We start from the raw sequence: 18,375 nt of genomic DNA on the forward strand, positions 1-18,375 counted from the left end.
ATATATACGATATTATATATGTATATGAAATAAATTATATGTGAACACACACACACACACACACACACACACACACATATATATATATATATATATATATATATATATATATATATATATATATATATATATATATATATATATATATATATATGACATTTTAATGTAGGAAAAGGTTAAATTGTATACGTAACTATTTATAAAATATACAGTTTATATATTAATGTACTTAGTCAGTTTAGTTTTGGCCTAAGGGGCATTCCATACACAGTCGGTCGCTTAACTTCCATCAGTTCCATTTCGATTAGAAGGTTAGTCTGATTAGGGTGGGGAAAAGAGAGAATATCTTACTCCTATTGGTTGATTGTCTTGTCGTTCGAAGCGACTTCCTCTGTGATTGGCTGCTGCCCTTAAAGCCTCGGAAGTGTCATTTTTGGACTTGAGTGAAAACTTAGGCATATCGGTGTGGCGGCGGCTTCGAGCTGATTCATAACTCTCGGGAAGAAATGGCCACCAGAAAGCACTAAAACAGGTACGGCTGGGGTTTTTATCTCCACATGTTAAGAAGGGCTGTTGATTTAGTCGATGTGTCGGTTGTCTTGTTGTCGTGATTAATGTGTGTGTTGTGTTTGTTCTCTCAAGCGTGCTCCGATTTCATTGTCTTTTTTCCACAACAAGCAAGCTCCAACTTTTTCTCAGGTTTCCGACCTTATTCTGAGAAGCTGACGACAAACTAGTCTCAACACCAACTCGTGTATATCTACTCTTTGTCCTCCCTCTTCATCACCTCTTTATTACCAGTTTACGCCTCATACTTTACAACTTTCTCGGCAGTTGGTCGAACGCTCTCCTCATCCTCTTAAATTCAGCCTGACAAGCAGCACGAAGCATCCATTAAGTTTGGGTTTTCATGGAAAAAGTTGCTACCTGCTAAAAATATTCCATGCCGATTTTTTTTAACACGTTGTAAATTTTTTCAAAGTAAATAATATTTTACTATGATTGATCGTTTTTGCTGCCACTCGCGTAAACTTGGAAAACTGGTGATTTTCTAACGGAGTTCGGCTCAACCCAACTTTAAAAGACATCCCAGGACCAAAAATGTGAGAAATTATGCGGCGTGACTTACTTTATTAAACATTTTATGTATTCTTGAATTTTTAAATACGATAAGAAGAGCTCTACATTTTAAATTCTTCTGTCATTATCGTATTATCGCCGTCCTCTTTCACTTACACGAACAGCACGTAGTGTCCTTTAGGTTAGACTTTCAGTCAAGAATGTTATTACTTTTAAGTAGTTTTCATGCCGAATTATTTTAAACAACTTATTTATAATAAAAAACAATGTACTGTTTTGTTATGACTTATTATTGTTTGCCGACACCAGCACAAACTTAAAAATGGGAGTTTTTCCAGCAGAGTTCGGCTCAACTCAACTGTTGGAGCTCCAGAGCATGAGAGACCACGCAGAGTGAGCTATGCAGTCACACATTTTATGCATTCTCGAGCACTTTTAAAAAGACTGGAGAAGCCCCTGCAGTTGGTGGTGGGCGGGAGTTTATCTAGAAAATAACTGCAAAATACGGAAGTAACAGAAGCGAGCCACGACATGTCTGATGCCTCCTGCGCTGTTAATAATAATAATAGCGTGGGTTTGCACTTGAGTGCCTGTCATAGCTTTCCTGTTGCATGTGCAGCTTGCTCAGAGGAGCTGCCTCAGGCCTCTTTAAGGACATTCTAGCTGGGCTTTATCAACTTTACATTCAAATCCACACATTTGGGGGCATTTAAATGCAACACTGAGGTTGATTTTAATATATATTCAGAACACTTTTGATGTAGAGGATATGTTTGTGGCCTCTGACATGCAATGTGTCATCTTTATTGTTTTTATTGTTGGCATACGGTATTTTAACCTCTTAGCATCCAAACATTTTTATTGACTCTTCACCCAAATGAGACTTCATTTGAAAGGTTGCATCTTCTAGTTTCTTCTTGGAAACTTGTGCTTGTTTAGCATGAAGCTAAAATCCGAACTAAGGTCATGAAAAATGACCTATTTACAGCCTCACCAGCTTAATTTCCTGTTCACGATACAGTATGTAGTACACAGTACACACTATAACCATCGTGATACAAATTCAGTGTTTTCTTTCTCCGTCTAGGGCAGCATTAGATAAGTGTTTACAGCCCTGCTCCCTGATGTGTATTGAAGCAAAGACTATTGCACAAGTAGAGCATGAGTGGAGATGCACACTTTAGGATGTCTCAACAATGCACAAAAAGTTGTTGTGGGTAAGGCGGAAGTATTCCCTGTGGAGGAAATCTTGTATAATAATGAGAAAAAGTGAGAAACACCCTTCGTTTGTGGCTAAAATAGTTGTGCTTAGACAGTAAAACAGCTTAATAGTCCAAAAATTCACAAGAGATTGACTCAACTGTCATGTGTGGCAAAGAGAAGCATGCCTTTGTTGATTGGATAATTGCATACCCAACTTGTAGTTAGAGCTTGTTTATAAAAGCTGAACTATAAGGCCTATTTTTGACACACTGTAGGCTTCATTTATTTACACACAGATCTTAAAAAGCATTGATTTTTGACTGCTAAAGTGTGACAGGAGCCCCGCTGCAGCACACATATATTTGTGAGACTGTAAACGGTGTGGGGGAGCTTGAAAGCAGGACAGCGGGTCATCGCTCCATGCAGGTTGACCTAAATATCCCAGAGACACAGATGGCTGAACTCTTCAGAGAATAAATAAAAAGTAGGAGGAGAAATTCCTGTTCATTTGTTTCTAGCCACACCCGTGTCATCTGAACAGAGAGGAAAACCAAGTCGACCTGGCTGAGCGCTCAGAGAGAGGGATTATAAGCCACAGGATTACAGAGACAGAGGGAGAGAGGGCCTGCACCCCTCTTTTTTGAAGGATGCAAAACAATGTCTGGGCTGTTAAAGGAGCGTGAGAGTCGAGGAGCAGTGTTAGCAGTGGGTGCTGTTTATGTCAAAGTGACTGCATGCCTGCATACTTATTTGCATTCATGTGTATAAATATATATACTGGGGTTTTGTTTGGAGGCATGACACTGGATCTCTGTGTCGGTTGTCTGTCTGTGCATCAACAACAGAAAACGTCCTGTTTAGTTTGATTCAGGTGATTGGTATGGCAGGACTGTGAAAAAATCTTGAACCACCCCTAATTTCTTTGTTTTATTTCAAATGAGCCAGATTTTAGTGTAATAGTTTTTTGAAGTGCTCTTCAAAAGTTCTCCAGCTCTCTGAAGGTCTTTCAAAGTTCTTCACTGGCTGTGTTTTCACTCATTTTCAGTCCAGTCCTTGTACCTGACTATTTTCACAGGTTTACTGATTTTAAACACTGACCTATTAACCATTCGGGTATAAAAAGTATGCAGCTGAAGGGAGAACCAGTGTTGTGTCTACACAGCAAAGATCCAACTTCAAATTGTATCTTTTTGCATTTTGTTACTAGCAGCCTGTCACAAAAGCACAGTCTGTTCTCATTTCTTTAGATGAATGTATTAAAAATGCTAAAGGTAAAAGTTTGACAGGAATAACATTTTCCAGCAGCAAAGTGATTCCCAAAGAGAGCTAATAGCCAAAAACTTGGCATATTTGGCATGTTGTGCAGTGTATCCTTAAAACTGAACGAGTGGAGGACAAAAAATATCTACAGCAGATGAACAGCATGTGAAAGTCATTAAGAAACGAGAAAAAGGAAAACGGCAAAGAGAGATGCATCTGTACCGTCAGCTGATCCATCTACTGCTCACTGAAGCCTCATCAGAGATGGTCTCAGTGGAAGGGCGGCTGTCGAGACGCCATTCTTCCGAAGGGAAACAGAAAGAAAAGGCTGACGTATAAAAATTACACAAGAACTGGACTGAAAATCAGCAAAACAGGTGTTACAGACAAATCTGGATTTGAAATGTCTCGTTCTAATCATGTCCAGTATTTATGGACGAAGTCAGCAGAGAGGTACAGCAGTGAGAGTCTGCAGCCGTCTGGAAAACATAGTGGAGGCTCTGCCATTGTTGGGAGCTGCATTTCAGCACGTGGTGTTGGAGATCCCGTTTTGTTCCACCATGCAGTACCATCTGGAAATCCTCTGAATGCAATGATCTCAAACACACTGCCAATGCAGTAAAAACGTACCTGGGTAGAAAAACACACAATGAAACAGCATCAGTCATGGATCAGAGCCCGGACCTCAACGTGACTGAAGCAGCGTGGGATCGTCCTGACAGAGAGCAGAAACATCCAGAGAGCTTTGAATGTCCTTCAAGAATCTGGAGAACAGATACTTAAAGAAATCACAGAAAGCTGCCTCAGAGTTCAGGCTGTGCTGAAAAATACCAAATGCATTTATTTGGTAAATGTTTTCTCTTACATACTGTGTTTCTATGTATGATTGCACGTTTCGATACATCGCTGCACCTTTTCCTTATTTTCCTTGGACAATATAAAAAGCACTAAGTGGTGGCTCAAGACTTTTGCACAGTAGCAAAACTCCATTGAAGTAATTTTAACTTAAGTTTTTGAGGGTTTTTTAATCACACTGGAGTTTACAGTATAAATTATTCGACTTATCTCCAAGTTTCACTTTAGTCACCAGGACTCATTAGCAGGGGTTAAAGGTTAAAAAAGCATTCGCTGTGCTGGATTTCTTGTATAGATTATGCCTTTCCTCCATAACCTGCAGCAGCGCACCACATGTGACACTTTGCATACTGTATGTGGCGGGAGCGTGATGCATTTTAGTAACTTCCTCTTTAGATGCTTTAAAGGAAGCGTGGCCGACCGCAGCAGGTAGCGTCATTACTTTCAGCTTCGAGAAGGACTTGGCTCAGACTTAACGCACCTGCTTCACATAGAGACAAAACTCGCGATCCAACGCGTCACTGAATGTTGCCGAAGCATCAGAAGGTGCATTAAGATCCAAGCCAGATATTCTGTAGCATGAAAATCATTTAATCCAGCATTTTTGTGATATATTTCATTGTTCTATGTCAACAAAAAGATATTTTTTCCAACACTGCCTTCACCAAAATAGATTCAGAACTGGAGTATTTATACTCCTCAGAGACCTCCTTCCAGGGTCCTAAATTCACTCAACAAGCACCAAATGCAGGTGAATATTAGCCCCAAAGCAGTGGTGTAAAAGCTGTGCTCAGAGGAGTTATTATCATGCAAAAAAGACTCGAAATATATAATTTCTTACTATATATAATGAGTGATGTTTTTTTATTTTGTTATCTCACATTCACCCAAAATAAAGAAGAATACAAGAAACCTTTAAATGTGGTTTTAAATACAAGCACAGAAACTATCAGATCACATTAAAGTGATTCAGCAGAAGAGTTTAAAGGATTAGGTATGAATGTTTGTCGGGTAAACATTGAGAGAAAATAAACACCACAATTTCTGGGAAACCTGTGAAATAAACAGATTAATCGATGAGCTAAAGGATCGGTTTTAAACGTGTAACCTGTCAGCAGACACCTCTGACAGGAAGACGTTGAAGGCTGGTGGTAATTCACCTCACCTTCACTTTCATTCTGTCTACAGAGATTTCCGTGCTGCTTTTATCCCCTTTGTGAGGACAAGTTCAAGTTGCTGCTTCTCTCAGAGGTTTGTGGCTGAATTTGTTATTTGTTTTATGGTATTAATTTTCAAACTTGCATTAAAATAATTATTAAAGTGGATGCTGTTACAGTACTTTGACATTACACTGCTCATGTTCACTTATCTCAGAGTACTTTGAATAATTGAACTCAGGCGATGCTTTCTATCATACAGGTAAGATTAGATATGTTCCTGTGACTAATGTCTTGTCTGTTCGTGGGCTCTGAGTGTCCAGATCCATCCAATAAGAGTTCAGCTACGCTCCTGCAGCTGATTGGTGCTCCTAGAAATATTTTAATGGAGATGCAATAGCAACCACAAATCCAGGAAAAAAAAAAACGATTTGCATGCTACTGGGAGAAAGAAGTATTTGATCCCCTACAACCCAGCAGGAATAACTGCTTCTGCTGTTCGCAACTCGTTGTGTGTTCAAAGCTTACCTGTCCACAGAATCTGTTCCAGCCTCTCCAGCAAGGTTGGGCAAGACCAACATGCTATCAAAGGCTGTCAGGGAAAATGGATGGACCATCAGGAAGACGCTGATAAAAAGACTATCAGTCACCATCGGTCTGGAGCTCCATGCAAGATCTTTGCTCCTGGGGTGAGGATGATCATGAGAAAGGTGGAAGATCAGCCCAAAATGACACGGGAGGAGCTCATTATCAAACTGAAGGCAGTCGGGACCACGGTCACCAAGAACACCGCTGATAGCACACTGCAGTGCATTGAAATCTTGCAGGTCCCCCTGCTCAAGAGTGCGCATGTACAGGCACGTCTTAAGTTTGCCACTGAACGTCTAAAACATCAACTCGACCCGCCATGTTTGGAGTAATAGATATGCTGAGTATGACCAAAAGAACACCATCCTCAGTCAAGCACAGAGGTGGAGACGTTATGCTTTGGGGCTGTTTTTTAGGGCTACTGGATGACTTCATCGCATTGAGGGGCCAGTCCATGGGGCCGTTTCCATAATATCTTTGTACTGGTCTTCAAGCATGACAGTAACCCAAAACATAGACAAGGCAACAGAGGAGTGGCCTAGCCAGACCTCAGTCCAGTCTGAAAATTTGTGGAGCGAGCTGAAGCTTTGAGACGAAGAAAGCCAAAGGATTACAAGTTTCTGTAAAGAGGAGTGGGTGTAAATCCCTTCTGAGATGTGTGCAAACGTCTTACACTAATAAGGGTTTCTTCACCAAGTACTAAGTCATGTTTGGCTTATTTTACTCAGTGACATGCAAATCAAATGATTATTTCCAACGCTGTATCCTGAACATAAAACGTGGAGCGAGGGTGAAGCAGCACAGAGCTGAGAGCACAGCTAAATAAAGAAGAAGCTAAAATATGCAGACCTCTTGTAAAGCTTTGTGCCAAAGCCTTTACTCTACTACTCATTTTGAAGCCTTGGTTACTTGTGAGAGCTTGATCCACATTGTTTCAGTAAATCAGGACTATTTCCAGTGCATGTTGGTCAGACCTGCTATGTGGTCTCCTCTTTTGGTGGAAGAAGAGGCTCTGCTGGCCTCGTTACGAGGTAACCTCCAACTTCTGCTGGGATGGTTTGCAGCTGGGATGAGAATCGGCACCTCAAGGTCCGAGGCCGTGGTTCATGGCCAGATTAGGGTGGATTTAAAACTAGTTGCTGCCTCATGTGGAGAATTTCAAGTATCTCTGGGTTTTTGTCATGGTGAGAGGGAGGCTGGAGCAGGTTGATTAGTGATGTAGACCCTTTAACAGCCTGTTGTGCTAAAGAAAGAACTGAGAGTGAAGCTGTTGGTTTAACTGTCAATCTACATTCCTCATCTGTGGCCACGAGCTATGGGTAGAGTCTGAAGGAATAAGATCATAGATGAAAGAGGCAGAAATGAGACATCTGGGTTCTGCTTTAGACAGAGTGAAGACATCAGAGTAGAGCAATGGAGCCTTGATCTGAGAAGCTTCTCCAGTTCTGAAACCAAATCCAGGTGGAGAATCCCAGGAATTTAAACCTTAGTGGGGGTTTTCCTTTATCTTGTCATTTGATGAGAGGTGAAACATCTTCACAAAACTTAAAGGAGTCCAGTCAGTTTCTTTCCAAGCTCTTAAGACTACCATGACCCGGATGACTGAGACCCTACACTGACTTATCAGAGTGGAGCTGCTCCTCCAAACTGAAAGGAGCCAGCTGAGATGCCTCCTGGGCCCCTCCTAGGTGAGGTGTTTCAGGAATGTCCAACTGGGAGAAGGCTCTGGAGTGGACCCAGGACACTCTGGAGTGTCCTGGGAACGCTTCGAGGAAAGCATCGAATCACATGATTCACACGATTCCTCTCGGATTCGAGTCCAATGAGTAAACTAAATGACTCAAAGTGAAGTGAACGGTTTAGCCGTGAGGTAACTGGATTTTTAGGGAGGATAAAGTTAAAATAAATAAAATCCAGAATACCATAATGATGTTTTTATTAGGATGTTGTAGGTTTAATAGTCTGTGGATGCTAAAACTGTAGCTTCCTTTAAACGATCGACAAAAACGAGGTCCACAAAAATCATTTTGAGGGCTAAAAAACGTCTTTAAAAATTAAGCTTGCTGCTTTAAAACACTCTAAACAGCTCAGGGACCCTCCAGCGGTGATTACTCTGATAAACCTGAGTGTCCGCTGTTGTAAAAGTGGTCTTAGAGGTCATTTGGCTGCCGGTGCAGAGACGTGACGACGGACAGAGCTGCAGTTTTAAAACTAGACGAACTCCATGCTATCAGTTTTCCAGTCGTTGCTTTTGACATTAAAATGAAGCCAAAATCAGTAACAAAGCAATATTTTACTGATGTTTGATAATCATATTAAGGTCACAGGAAGAGGCTCATTAAAGCGTGTTTATGATCATTGTGGGGTTTTATTTTCGTAGTTATGTGAGGCTGGTGGACCACACTGAGCATTGTACGTAAAGGTCGTGAAGAATGTGGTCCCACGCCGCTGCAATGAAACCAGAAGTCCTGTGTTTTCGCCGTGTCGTAAAGCGGCTGGTACTGCGGCTGGCTGGCAGCAGAGGAAGTGGTTTACTTGTTTTCTCATTTCCTCTGTCACTGAAAATGCTCAACGCACTTGGTTGACTTGAAGTTTTTCTAGCAGAAGATCGAGTCTATTACTCTGTTATTGGTTATTAGCCACAGCAGCGTCTCTGCAGAGGTGAATTATGAAGAACGCTGTGGGTCGTTTGTCCAATGAGACGTCTGCATCGATGAGTCACGACCAGCTACAGGACACGCTGGTGTCCGCTCAGTCACTCTGAGTTACTCGCTTTGTGCCGTAAACAGTTAATTCAATGCAAAGGTGCCTTAAGCCTGTGTCCTTTCTAATGGCCAGCAGGGGGCGACTCCTGTGGTCTGAATGTAGAGAAACCTGAAACGCTTTACAGCCAGGTTCTGGTCCCAGTCTTTAGTTTGCAGGCTTTGTGAATACAACACGATGTTCATGTTGTAAATTATGGTCACACTCCAGGTAAAACAGAAGATGAAGCAGGGCATTCGGGACACCGTGTGCCTCTCAGGGACAACACGTTTCTGTTTTGTCTGTGATTTAAAAACAACATGATTACTGAGGCCTGATTCTGTTTGCTGGAGTCATTTTTCAGCCTCTGTCATCTGTGCAAATACATCTTCTAAGTGTTTAGTTTCAGGTTACGCTGCGTTCTGGGTGTGTTTAGTAAATATCCCTCCCTCGTGTGTGTGACAGCAGGCCGGGAGGATGTCTGTGGAGGTGGACGTGTTGCTGCAGGAGGCGAAGGAAAGCATCGAGGCGGCGCAGAACTACCGCAGCGAACTCCACCAGCGCCTGCATGGCCTCAACCAGGCCCGTAAACAGGTACTGCATCCTGATTTGTGATCTGTTGTGAAGCTCGGGGCTCGTGTTTTCCTCCTCCTGTGATGCGCTTTACTCCCTCGGTGCTTTCTTTGTCTGTTTCACTGCACCCGCTCACTCTGAAAGACTCGTCCAGGCCCAGGCGCTGTCTTCGCTCCTGACTCAGAAGAATCCCGGGAGAGTAAATTCTCCCCCCTCCCTCCCCTCTCCCTCTCTGCTATCTCTTCCTTCCCCCTGCTGTCTAGTTTTACCCCTCCAGCTGCTCGCAGTAAACAATGCTGCTGTTTCCTGTCGCTGTGGACGGACAGCGAGCGTTAGAGGAGAGATTAAAAAAGGAGAGCGGGAGAGAAACGAGGCAGATTTTGGTCCAAGAACATAAAATATGGGATTGTTGTTTTTTCATTCAGAATAAGCAGCAACTGCAGTTCCTCTAATCTCCAGAGGGGGCTCTAACAGTGAGTCAGTCTGTATAGATGTGCATGTTAAAATGACGGATATAGACGTGTGCACAGGGTGGTATAAAAATGGGTATCTATAGATAATTGAGGGGAAGGCATGGAGTTGGCGGGGGAGGTTATTTTACCATAAAGACCATCTTCCAATGAAAAAGACCGGCTCCTGCTGACAGCCTCCACCCAACCTTCCACACTGAGCGACAGAAAACTGAGGCACGAGAGCGCCGACTAACCAGGACAGGATGGCAGCCATTAAATTCAAAATATACCTAAAAATGCCGCCACCAGGGGGCAGTAGTGGATGATTCTGGGTTCAAACATCTCTTCTTTTAGTGATTCTTAATTGGCTGTAGGTGTGGGTGTGAGAGTGTGTCGCGTCTCTCTGATTGGACGCGTTTAGCTGTACCCCGCCTCTCGCACTGTGGCAGCGAGGACAGGCTCCAGCCCTGTGCAGCTGATAATCACCTACACTGTTCAGTGTTATATTTGAAGTTGACCCCACCCCCCTTTGAGCCTAAGCATGTTAGGTTACTTACACATAAAGTGGCTAAAAAACACTAATAAAGAAGTTAAAAAGGAGATTTCCTGGTAAGCAGATAAGGATAAGCAGAAGAGGATGGATGGAAGGAACTGTAAGTGCTTTTATTGCAAACTAAATGTTCAGAAGTCGCTGACGCTCTGATGACTTGATGGCGAGGCTGAGCTGCTCCTGTAGGTGTAATATGTAGGTGACCTGGGACATAATCATGTATTGCTTTGCTCCACGAGCGACTTCCAGTTGGTAAATCTGCCTTTTTTTCCCAGTTTTTATCTTTCTCTGACATGATTTCTATCAGAGGGTTGCTGCTGGTGCTGCTGGTGATGATAACGGTGTCTTTCCAGCAGCTTTAGCCGCTGTCTGTGATCCGGTTACTTTGAATCCCTGTCTGCCTTTCCATCAGTATTTTGTCTCCTGCAAGAGTCGCCACGCTAACTGCATCAGTGCGGTCTCAAACCAGAGCACATAATGTATCACAAAGCAAACCTGAGCCCCTCCAGCTGATCCACACACACGTACAGTTTGCCTCATCCAGAGAAACAATCTGCAGACTTATTAGACTTGTTAGTAAAATTCGATGTGGGATGTGTTTCATTTGTTTTGTTAGTGCAGCTGAGACTCCCTCCACCTCCCTCAGCTGTTCCATCGCACGTTATCCTGGATCGAGATGTGCTTTCTTTTCTTTCCCATGACCCCCTGATTTCCCACAGAGGGAGACGGCTCCCCACCAGATTATAGTCCAGGAAACATCACACACACACACACACACACACACACACCAAGGGATACCAAAGTGTGTGTTTGAGATCTGAGACAATGCTATCACTGCAGCATCTCTCTTCTTGTAAGAGGAAAGCTATTTCTGTCCTGCCTCGTGTTTGGATCATATCTTTAGTCTTATTTTACTTTTCAAATCCCAAAATATTGATAATTGCTCATCTGTGTCCAGCTGATAATCCTCAGGATATGATGCCCCTGCTGGAAAACTGCTCACACACACAAAAAGATCCGAGTGTACTCTGGCAGAGCGGCTTTCCGTCGTCATGCAGTCCCTGCTTTATCAGTGCAGCAGTTGTCAATCAGCCTTCCGTTTCCTGCCATCGCTCTCCGTGTACTCATTGTGAAATCTCACTCTGTGTGTTCTGCAAAGAGGAACTGAAACATGAGCTCCGCCGACTGCAGATGACGAGTAAGTCAACTTCCTGATGAGCTGCTGGTGTGTGCAGTCGGTCCGCACCGCCTCTGTGTGAGGTGTAACCTGTCATAGCGCTAACTGCGGCGTAACTGTTGCTGGTCATTTAATGAAACTCTATCGGTTCCTCCCAAACGAAACCCCGGAATCAACCGACTGTTTTTTTAAATGTATAATAACTTTAGTACGTGTGATGAAGCCCTGCAGAACTTTACCTTTATACTCTGAATGTTTCCTGATTTATAAGCGCTTAAAGTAAAACCCCACAACAGCTGGGACGCTGTGTGTACCGTAAATAAATACAGAAGGTGATGATTTGTGCATCTCAGCACAGAACAGAACTGTGGGTCTCTGTGGCAGCTGGAGACGGGCAAAGTAAACGTTTCTACAACCAAACAGCTGGAGGAAGATTTTTACAGCTAGTGAGGTTAAAGGGCAGCAGGTCAGGAACATCATCGGGTATGAAATCAGCTTCTTAGAGAGGCAGAGCTTCTCAGACATAAAGATGGGCAGAAGTTCACCAACCCGTTCCTCTCGGTGAACATCTCAGTATAATCTCATCAAAAGGCTCAGAGATGAGGCAGGTACGCGTGATCTTCAGGCACTCAGGCAGCGCTGCATTAAAAACAGGCACGATTCTGGGATGGAAACGAGTGCACGGGCTCAAAAACACTTCCAGAAATCACTGTCTGTGCGACCTTTCACCGGATGAGATCATCTGGAGCTTCACGAACCCACAACAGGACAAAGAAGAGCCAGGACTGCTGAGCAGCGACAATCCTCCATCAGGCATTTGTCTCCCAACAGTGCAGCAGCTGCTCAGCTCACAGATGTTTACAGACTGATGTTGAAGAGAAGATGCTCCGCAGTGGGAAACACGACCCCGACCCGACTTTTAGAAACGTGTTTTCACATCAGATTCCAGATGAACTCATTTTTTTCTTGATGGTCTTGAGACTGAGCGCTCAGACGACACTGGCAGGTTGAAATTTGGTACTTTTGAATTTGCATTATTATTGTTGTTATTTTTCAGCTTATGTTACAATTAGTGTGCTGACGATCTGCCACACTGCCCTTAAAATGTTATATTTTCCCTTCACGCAGCCCCTTTATGTTTATTTTAGAGCTCACTCTTTGGCTAAAACCTGTTCAGCTGAAACGAGCAAAGACAAAAGAAAACACAAAACAGCACCAATTAGCACCAATAAAGCTAACGAGGAGACGTCTGATGACAGAAACACTCGGTTATGTCGTTCTCTCTCACCTGTTTTTACCTTCTTCCTCTTTGATTGGTGGCTCAGATTCGAGGCAGCTCGGGTCAAGCCCGCGAGACCCTCCGGAAGCACTTCGCCGAGCTGCAGGCGGCGGCTACTCGACTGCTGGCGGAGCGGCTGGCTAACCTCCTGACCGAGGTCGACACCATCGAGGCTGACAGCATCAAGCCGCTGGACGACTGTCAGAGCCTGATCGAGCACGGCGTGGGCCAGGCCGACGAGCTGCTGAGAGAGGGTGGGTCGCACAAACGCTGCCACGAACACAGCTGCAAAATATTATTTTCAGGAAGGAGAGACGATGATTTACAGCCACCACAGTTCACAATTATTCAGAGCAAAAGCAAGCCCAGAAAGATGATCCATGCTTATTCTCTGCAGGAGAAGCAGCTCTGCGATGTGGTCTTGGAGAAAAGGAGGACAAACTGGGCAGCTTTACGAAGAAGGCCATGCACATCCAGCTGGACAGGTGATACAGGCGAAGGTGTTTCGCTGCAGGTGTTTAAAGGAAAAAGTTAATCAGCTGCTGTTTAGAACTGTGTGCGTGTTTTCCAGCCTGCCAGAGGTTCCAGCGTTGGTGGACGTGCCGTGTGTCTCAGCCCAGTTTGATGACTCCCTGCTGAGCCTGCTGAGGGACCGGGTGGCTCGCCACGGCGCCGTCTCCTCCCACCCGCCCGTGCAGATAGAGGAGCTGCAGGAGAGACCAGGCAGCATCCTGGTTCGCTGGTGTAAGGTCAGCAGGGGTAAACGGGACACACACGGTGCTTTTCCAGGTGAAGAGACTGAGCAGGAAGCTTATTGGAGTTTGCAGAGCGTAACAAAAGACCTTATCAAGCCCACGATCTGAGATAATGCTGGGCCTATTGTTTAAAGTCCCATCGCACCACACAGAGGTGGGTAGGAAGATCCAGTCAGCTTTCAAAATAAAAGTTCCCAGGCAGGCTGTTCACTCGCTCTGTAAAACGCTCGTAGTGGTGTGACTTTTAAATGTTGTGGACAAAAACCAGACTACTCGACTCAAACAGTGAAAGTTAAGGTCGGTGTAATGAGGAGGTTAAACTGCCAGTGCATTTAAGGGCTCTTTGAACTTACTAATGACATTCCTTGATCATAAATGGACACCAGAAGTTCAGAGAAGTCCTTTAAGAGTTTTCACAGCATTTAAACTTCACCTGAGTGTCTGCCTCTGCAGTGAAGTCTTCTCTGCACCAGTCAGGACCAAAATCCTTCGAGCACGTCTGTTTGTGGATAAAATCATGAAGTTAATTTAGTCTCTGGTGGAAACACGCGTGTTCCTTTAAGTTTGTGCCGAGGAATCGCAGCTCAAATATGGACATTTGTTGTTACAATGTAAAACTTGGTGAAATGAGGAAGTACATTATTCTGCATCTTAATTGAAACTGGACATTATTGTTTGTGCTTCAGGTGGACGAGGACTTCGCGGCTGCAGATTATCGGCTGCAGCACCGGCGCTCCGGCAGCGGGGGGAGCCAGTATGAGGACGCCTACATCGGGCGGGAATCGGAGTTCCTGGTTCTCCACTTGGACCCTCACACGGATTATTTGTTCAGGGTCTGCGCCCGCGGGGAGGGTCGCACCGAGTGGAGCCCCTGGAGCATCCCGCAAACGGGCTACACCACGCTGGCACCGCACGGTAGGTGGAGACATCCGGCCGAGCCCCTGAGAGAGGGAAACCCTGTAGCAGCAAACGGTGAAGTTCACTCGTGTCTGAGTTACTAAAGCAAATCAAAGACCTGCATCTCTTCCCAAAAGCCTTCCAGACTTTTAAGGCACTAAAATCAGATGCTCGTCTGTAAGAAACAGACGAGCATCAGTAAGAAACACAGATTTCACCTCCTGTTGGCTACAGATAACTTTAAATTAACTTTAAATATTATTACTCTATCGTCCTTCAAGGACCTCTGCCTCGTGTTTGTGACCTTTCTCTAAAACATTTGCCAGTTTTCATTCTGTTTTTAACTCTCAGACCCTTTAACGCCTCCCGGGTTGCAGCTGAAATAACAGCTGTGAATGCAATCGCGTCGTAATTGTTTGCAGGAACCGTGACATCATCACAGGCCTGTAGGCATTTATGTGCGCAGGACTCGCTGCAGCCTTCTCATGCAGTCACTAGCCAATCAGTGCACCTCTAACAGGAAGGCAGCATCTAATGGAAACATCAGCACGACCTCTGTGTTTCTGTACTATCAGCAGAGACCGTCTCTGTCTCCACTGCAGTATGGAGCCGTGTTAATATATAGAAACCTAAAAGTTTAAACTGAAGCAGATCAGGTCGTCTGATAGTCCGCTAACGAACGCCGTGTGTTTGTTTTATCTTCCAGAGTGGCGTTCAGGTACCGAGGGCTACATCCTGAGCAGCAGGAAGAACATCGCTCTGCGCAATGACTCCTCCCAATCGCGCTGCCCTGTCCTCTACTCCAAAGCGCCCACCTACTTCTGCGGCCAGACGCTCACGTTCAAGTACGCCCACAACAAAGCTTTAAAGATGGAGATCTTTCCATTTCTCTCCTGGACGTCACGTACAGATCATATGTAAATCCACAGTTAGATGCTAACGGCGTGTTTTTGTGTGTCTGTGCAGGATCTCTGCAGCAGGTCAGATGGATCGGAGGGACAGTCTGGGCGTGTGCATAGACAGCGAGAGTGAGGAGGAGTCACTACAGCGGGACCAGGCTGTCTGCATTTCCACCAACGGTACGCCGCCTCAGATAGACTTCAAAAACTCAGCTTGTACAGGGCGAGTCTGCGTGGCTCACAGCTGAGGATTCGAGCCTGAAACTCGTTAGTCTCCTCGAAAATGTTTGTTTTTCGGCAGATAGGAAAGGCTCTCACCCCCAGCTGGTTTCTTCCTGTTAAAGGGGAGTTTTTCTTTCCCACAGTCGCCAAGTGCTTTCTCAAAGGGGGTCGTTTGATTGTTGGGATTGCTCTGTATTAATCCAGGGACCTTCACAATCCAAGCACCTTGAGGCGACTGCAGTTGTGAATCGGTGAAATACAAACAAAACTGAATTACACCAGAGACAGTAGTGCACTTATCAGGGACTATTTTCAGTGGCGGATTCATTTCTAACGGGTCCTTTTCAAAGACTGTAAATAAATGATGAGGCCAGTGCAAATTGTTCTTGTTTAGACACATTTAAACACAATGTTTAAAGTCGAGGCTTTAAAATGGGAGGAGTCACTATCAGATGGCGGGATCCACAGGGTCTAACCACCACGCTACTGTTTTCTTACAGCTGCACTTTAAGCTTCATTGAAGTATAAAAACAGGCTGCAGACTGTTGATTTAGATTCCATTATTCCAAAAACTGTCACGGTTTGGCATGGCAGACCGTGGGGATATGGGGAATGAGGACCCAGGCGCGGTGCTCTGTGTATAAACAGTGCGTTTATTTACAGTGATGGAACTGATACACAACAATAATACATCCCCGTGTGCTCCCGACTTCCACTCCGTGTCTTCTCCCAGTGTTTGTGCTCATGTGTCTGCTGCCCTCTCGTCCAGCAATCCTTCCTGGGAAAATAGAGGCAGTAGTTAGCACCCTCAGTTCACTTGGTAAGCTCACATTCACAAACAGACCAGCTGGAGAACTGACGGGAAGTCTCACGAAATGATCCCGCGTCGGTGGGAGCTCCAAGACTCTCCTAAGTAGCTCCCCCGACGAGGCCTGATCAGCAGCAGGTGTGTGGCTGGGTCGCTCAGACCCAGGACCCTGACAAAAACTGCTCTTGAAGTCTCTAATTTCTGTTGATCAGATCTGAAAAGTCATTTCCTTCAAGTTCTGATGCTCTGATACTTTGAAAGGTTTCTCTTGATGAGGCTTTCTGTGTGGACGGCATGTTTTAGATCAATGGTTTCCCTCCTGGTGGGAGATGGAGCCATTATAGGGATTAGATTTCCGGGCAGGATTGCGAGTATGGACCATAATTTAATTTATTTCCAGTTATGGGATGTATAATGTTTGAAGCCTCTCACTGAAAGGTTGAGACTTAAAGCAAAATCACCAAAGCTGAAAACAGGAGAGTGGAAAAACCTCCTGAAGTGTAGAATTCCTCCTGTGGGAAGCATTTAAACGAGATGCTTGAAAATTAAACTTCAAACTTCAATTTAACTAAAGTTCAGCTTCGATTCTTTTTTATGATAAATAACAAATGTTGAATTCTCTCAAACTTTTTCTCCTCAGGTGCCGTTTTCGTCAACGGGAAAGAGATGACCAACCAGCTGCCCGCCGTCACCGTTGGCTCCGCCGTGACCTTTGACATGGAGGTGGTGAGCCTGTTCCCCATCAGCAACAACAACACGAGCGAGGGCGGCAACTTCAAGCTGAGGGTGACGATCGGCTCGGGGAACCGCGAGGTGGTGTTCGATTGGCTGGTGGACCAGCCGGTGGACTGCCTCTTCTTCGGCTGCTCCTTCGTCCACTCCGGCTGGAAGGTGCTCGTGTTTTAAGACGCCGGCTCCTCCGGCGTCCCAGTCCAAACATTTCTGCTCCTCTTTTTTTCACCTCACACACACAAAAAAAAGCCGCTCGCACGTCTGTTGGGTTGAAGCTCAAACAGGAGCCTTTCTCTTCTGGAGTTTCCTCGCTGGAGCGAGTTTTCAACCGGCGGCGTCTGCCGACGTTTCCTTCTGCTTGTCACAAACTGCAGCTCCTGTCTTCGGCTCGGTTCTGCAGTGACGGTTTCTGCTGTTTGTAATCGAGTCCGTGGACAGAGTTTCAGTCTGAGGACTAACTGTCCTCTCTCCTGCAGTCCTCTCTCTTTCTGAGTAACACTGATTGAGCTCAGCCGTCTTCCATCTGCACATTTACCCAGTGTTCACACCAAATGGAGGGTGAACCACTTTGCAGCCACTCAGAACCCCACAGCATTCACCCTGATATCACGTTACATGGTTTACCCTTCACTTTTAGAAACCTCGTCCTGCATGTCTGAGTGGCAGCCATGACCCTCTGCAAAGCCTTTGTTTGATGTGGACGCACTATTAAGTCATCAGAGATAATGAGAAGTAGCTCGAGCCCCTAACCCTGAGGTTTGGACATGATTAAAAGGACTGTGTCGTTTTTGGCGTTTGACTTCTGAGAAAATCGCATAATTTCATAGCACAGGGTTACAGGTTAGGGTTACTTGGACTTCACGGGTTATAGAGGAGGATAAAACCAAAACAGATTTTATCCATAAACCTCCACGTGGCGTTTGGGAACAGCAACCCACACACATGTTGGCATCAAATAAAAATGGCTCGTTCAGAATGCTCTGACCAATCTGATCCTTCAGCGCTGCAGCACAGAAATATCTGAGGTGAAGCGCTCCATTTCAGGACCTTTACATAAATCAGACGTCTACAGTGGCTAAAAGTGATGATTATCAGGGCTAAAAAAAAGTGCCAAGAGCTGCAGTTCCACCAACGTCCACTAGTTGT

The 18,375-nt window shown here is 44.8% G+C and overlaps 1 protein-coding gene across 5 annotated transcripts; it reads left to right on the forward strand.

The window, feature by feature from the left end:
• The first annotated feature begins 395 nt into the window (after window positions 1–395).
• On the forward strand, window positions 396–17,764 carry crlf3 (cytokine receptor-like factor 3). 5 transcript variants are annotated; one of them, XM_084925096.1, is made up of 9 exons: window positions 396–532; window positions 9,351–9,479; window positions 12,963–13,170; window positions 13,314–13,401; window positions 13,488–13,665; window positions 14,358–14,586; window positions 15,275–15,413; window positions 15,535–15,647; window positions 17,138–17,764. In XM_084925096.1, exons 2-9 carry the CDS (start codon window positions 9,363–9,365, stop codon window positions 17,401–17,403), a joined length of 1,338 nt encoding a protein of 445 aa, XP_084781222.1. In that variant the 5' UTR covers window positions 396–532; window positions 9,351–9,362; the 3' UTR covers window positions 17,404–17,764. The 5 variants fall into 5 exon arrangements, with proteins under 5 accessions (XP_084781222.1, XP_084781223.1, XP_084781219.1 ...); XM_084925097.1 differs by having other exon boundaries at window positions 426–532; window positions 9,354–9,479; XM_084925093.1 differs by lacking the exon at window positions 396–532 and adding an exon at window positions 560–2,988.
• The last annotated feature ends 611 nt before the right edge of the window (window positions 17,765–18,375 follow it).

The sequence above is a fragment of the Perissodus microlepis genome, chromosome 4, assembly GCF_051167445.1.
Source record: "Perissodus microlepis isolate ML-2025 ecotype Zambia chromosome 4, ASM5116744v1, whole genome shotgun sequence".
Lineage (NCBI taxonomy): Eukaryota > Metazoa > Chordata > Actinopteri > Cichliformes > Cichlidae > Perissodus > Perissodus microlepis.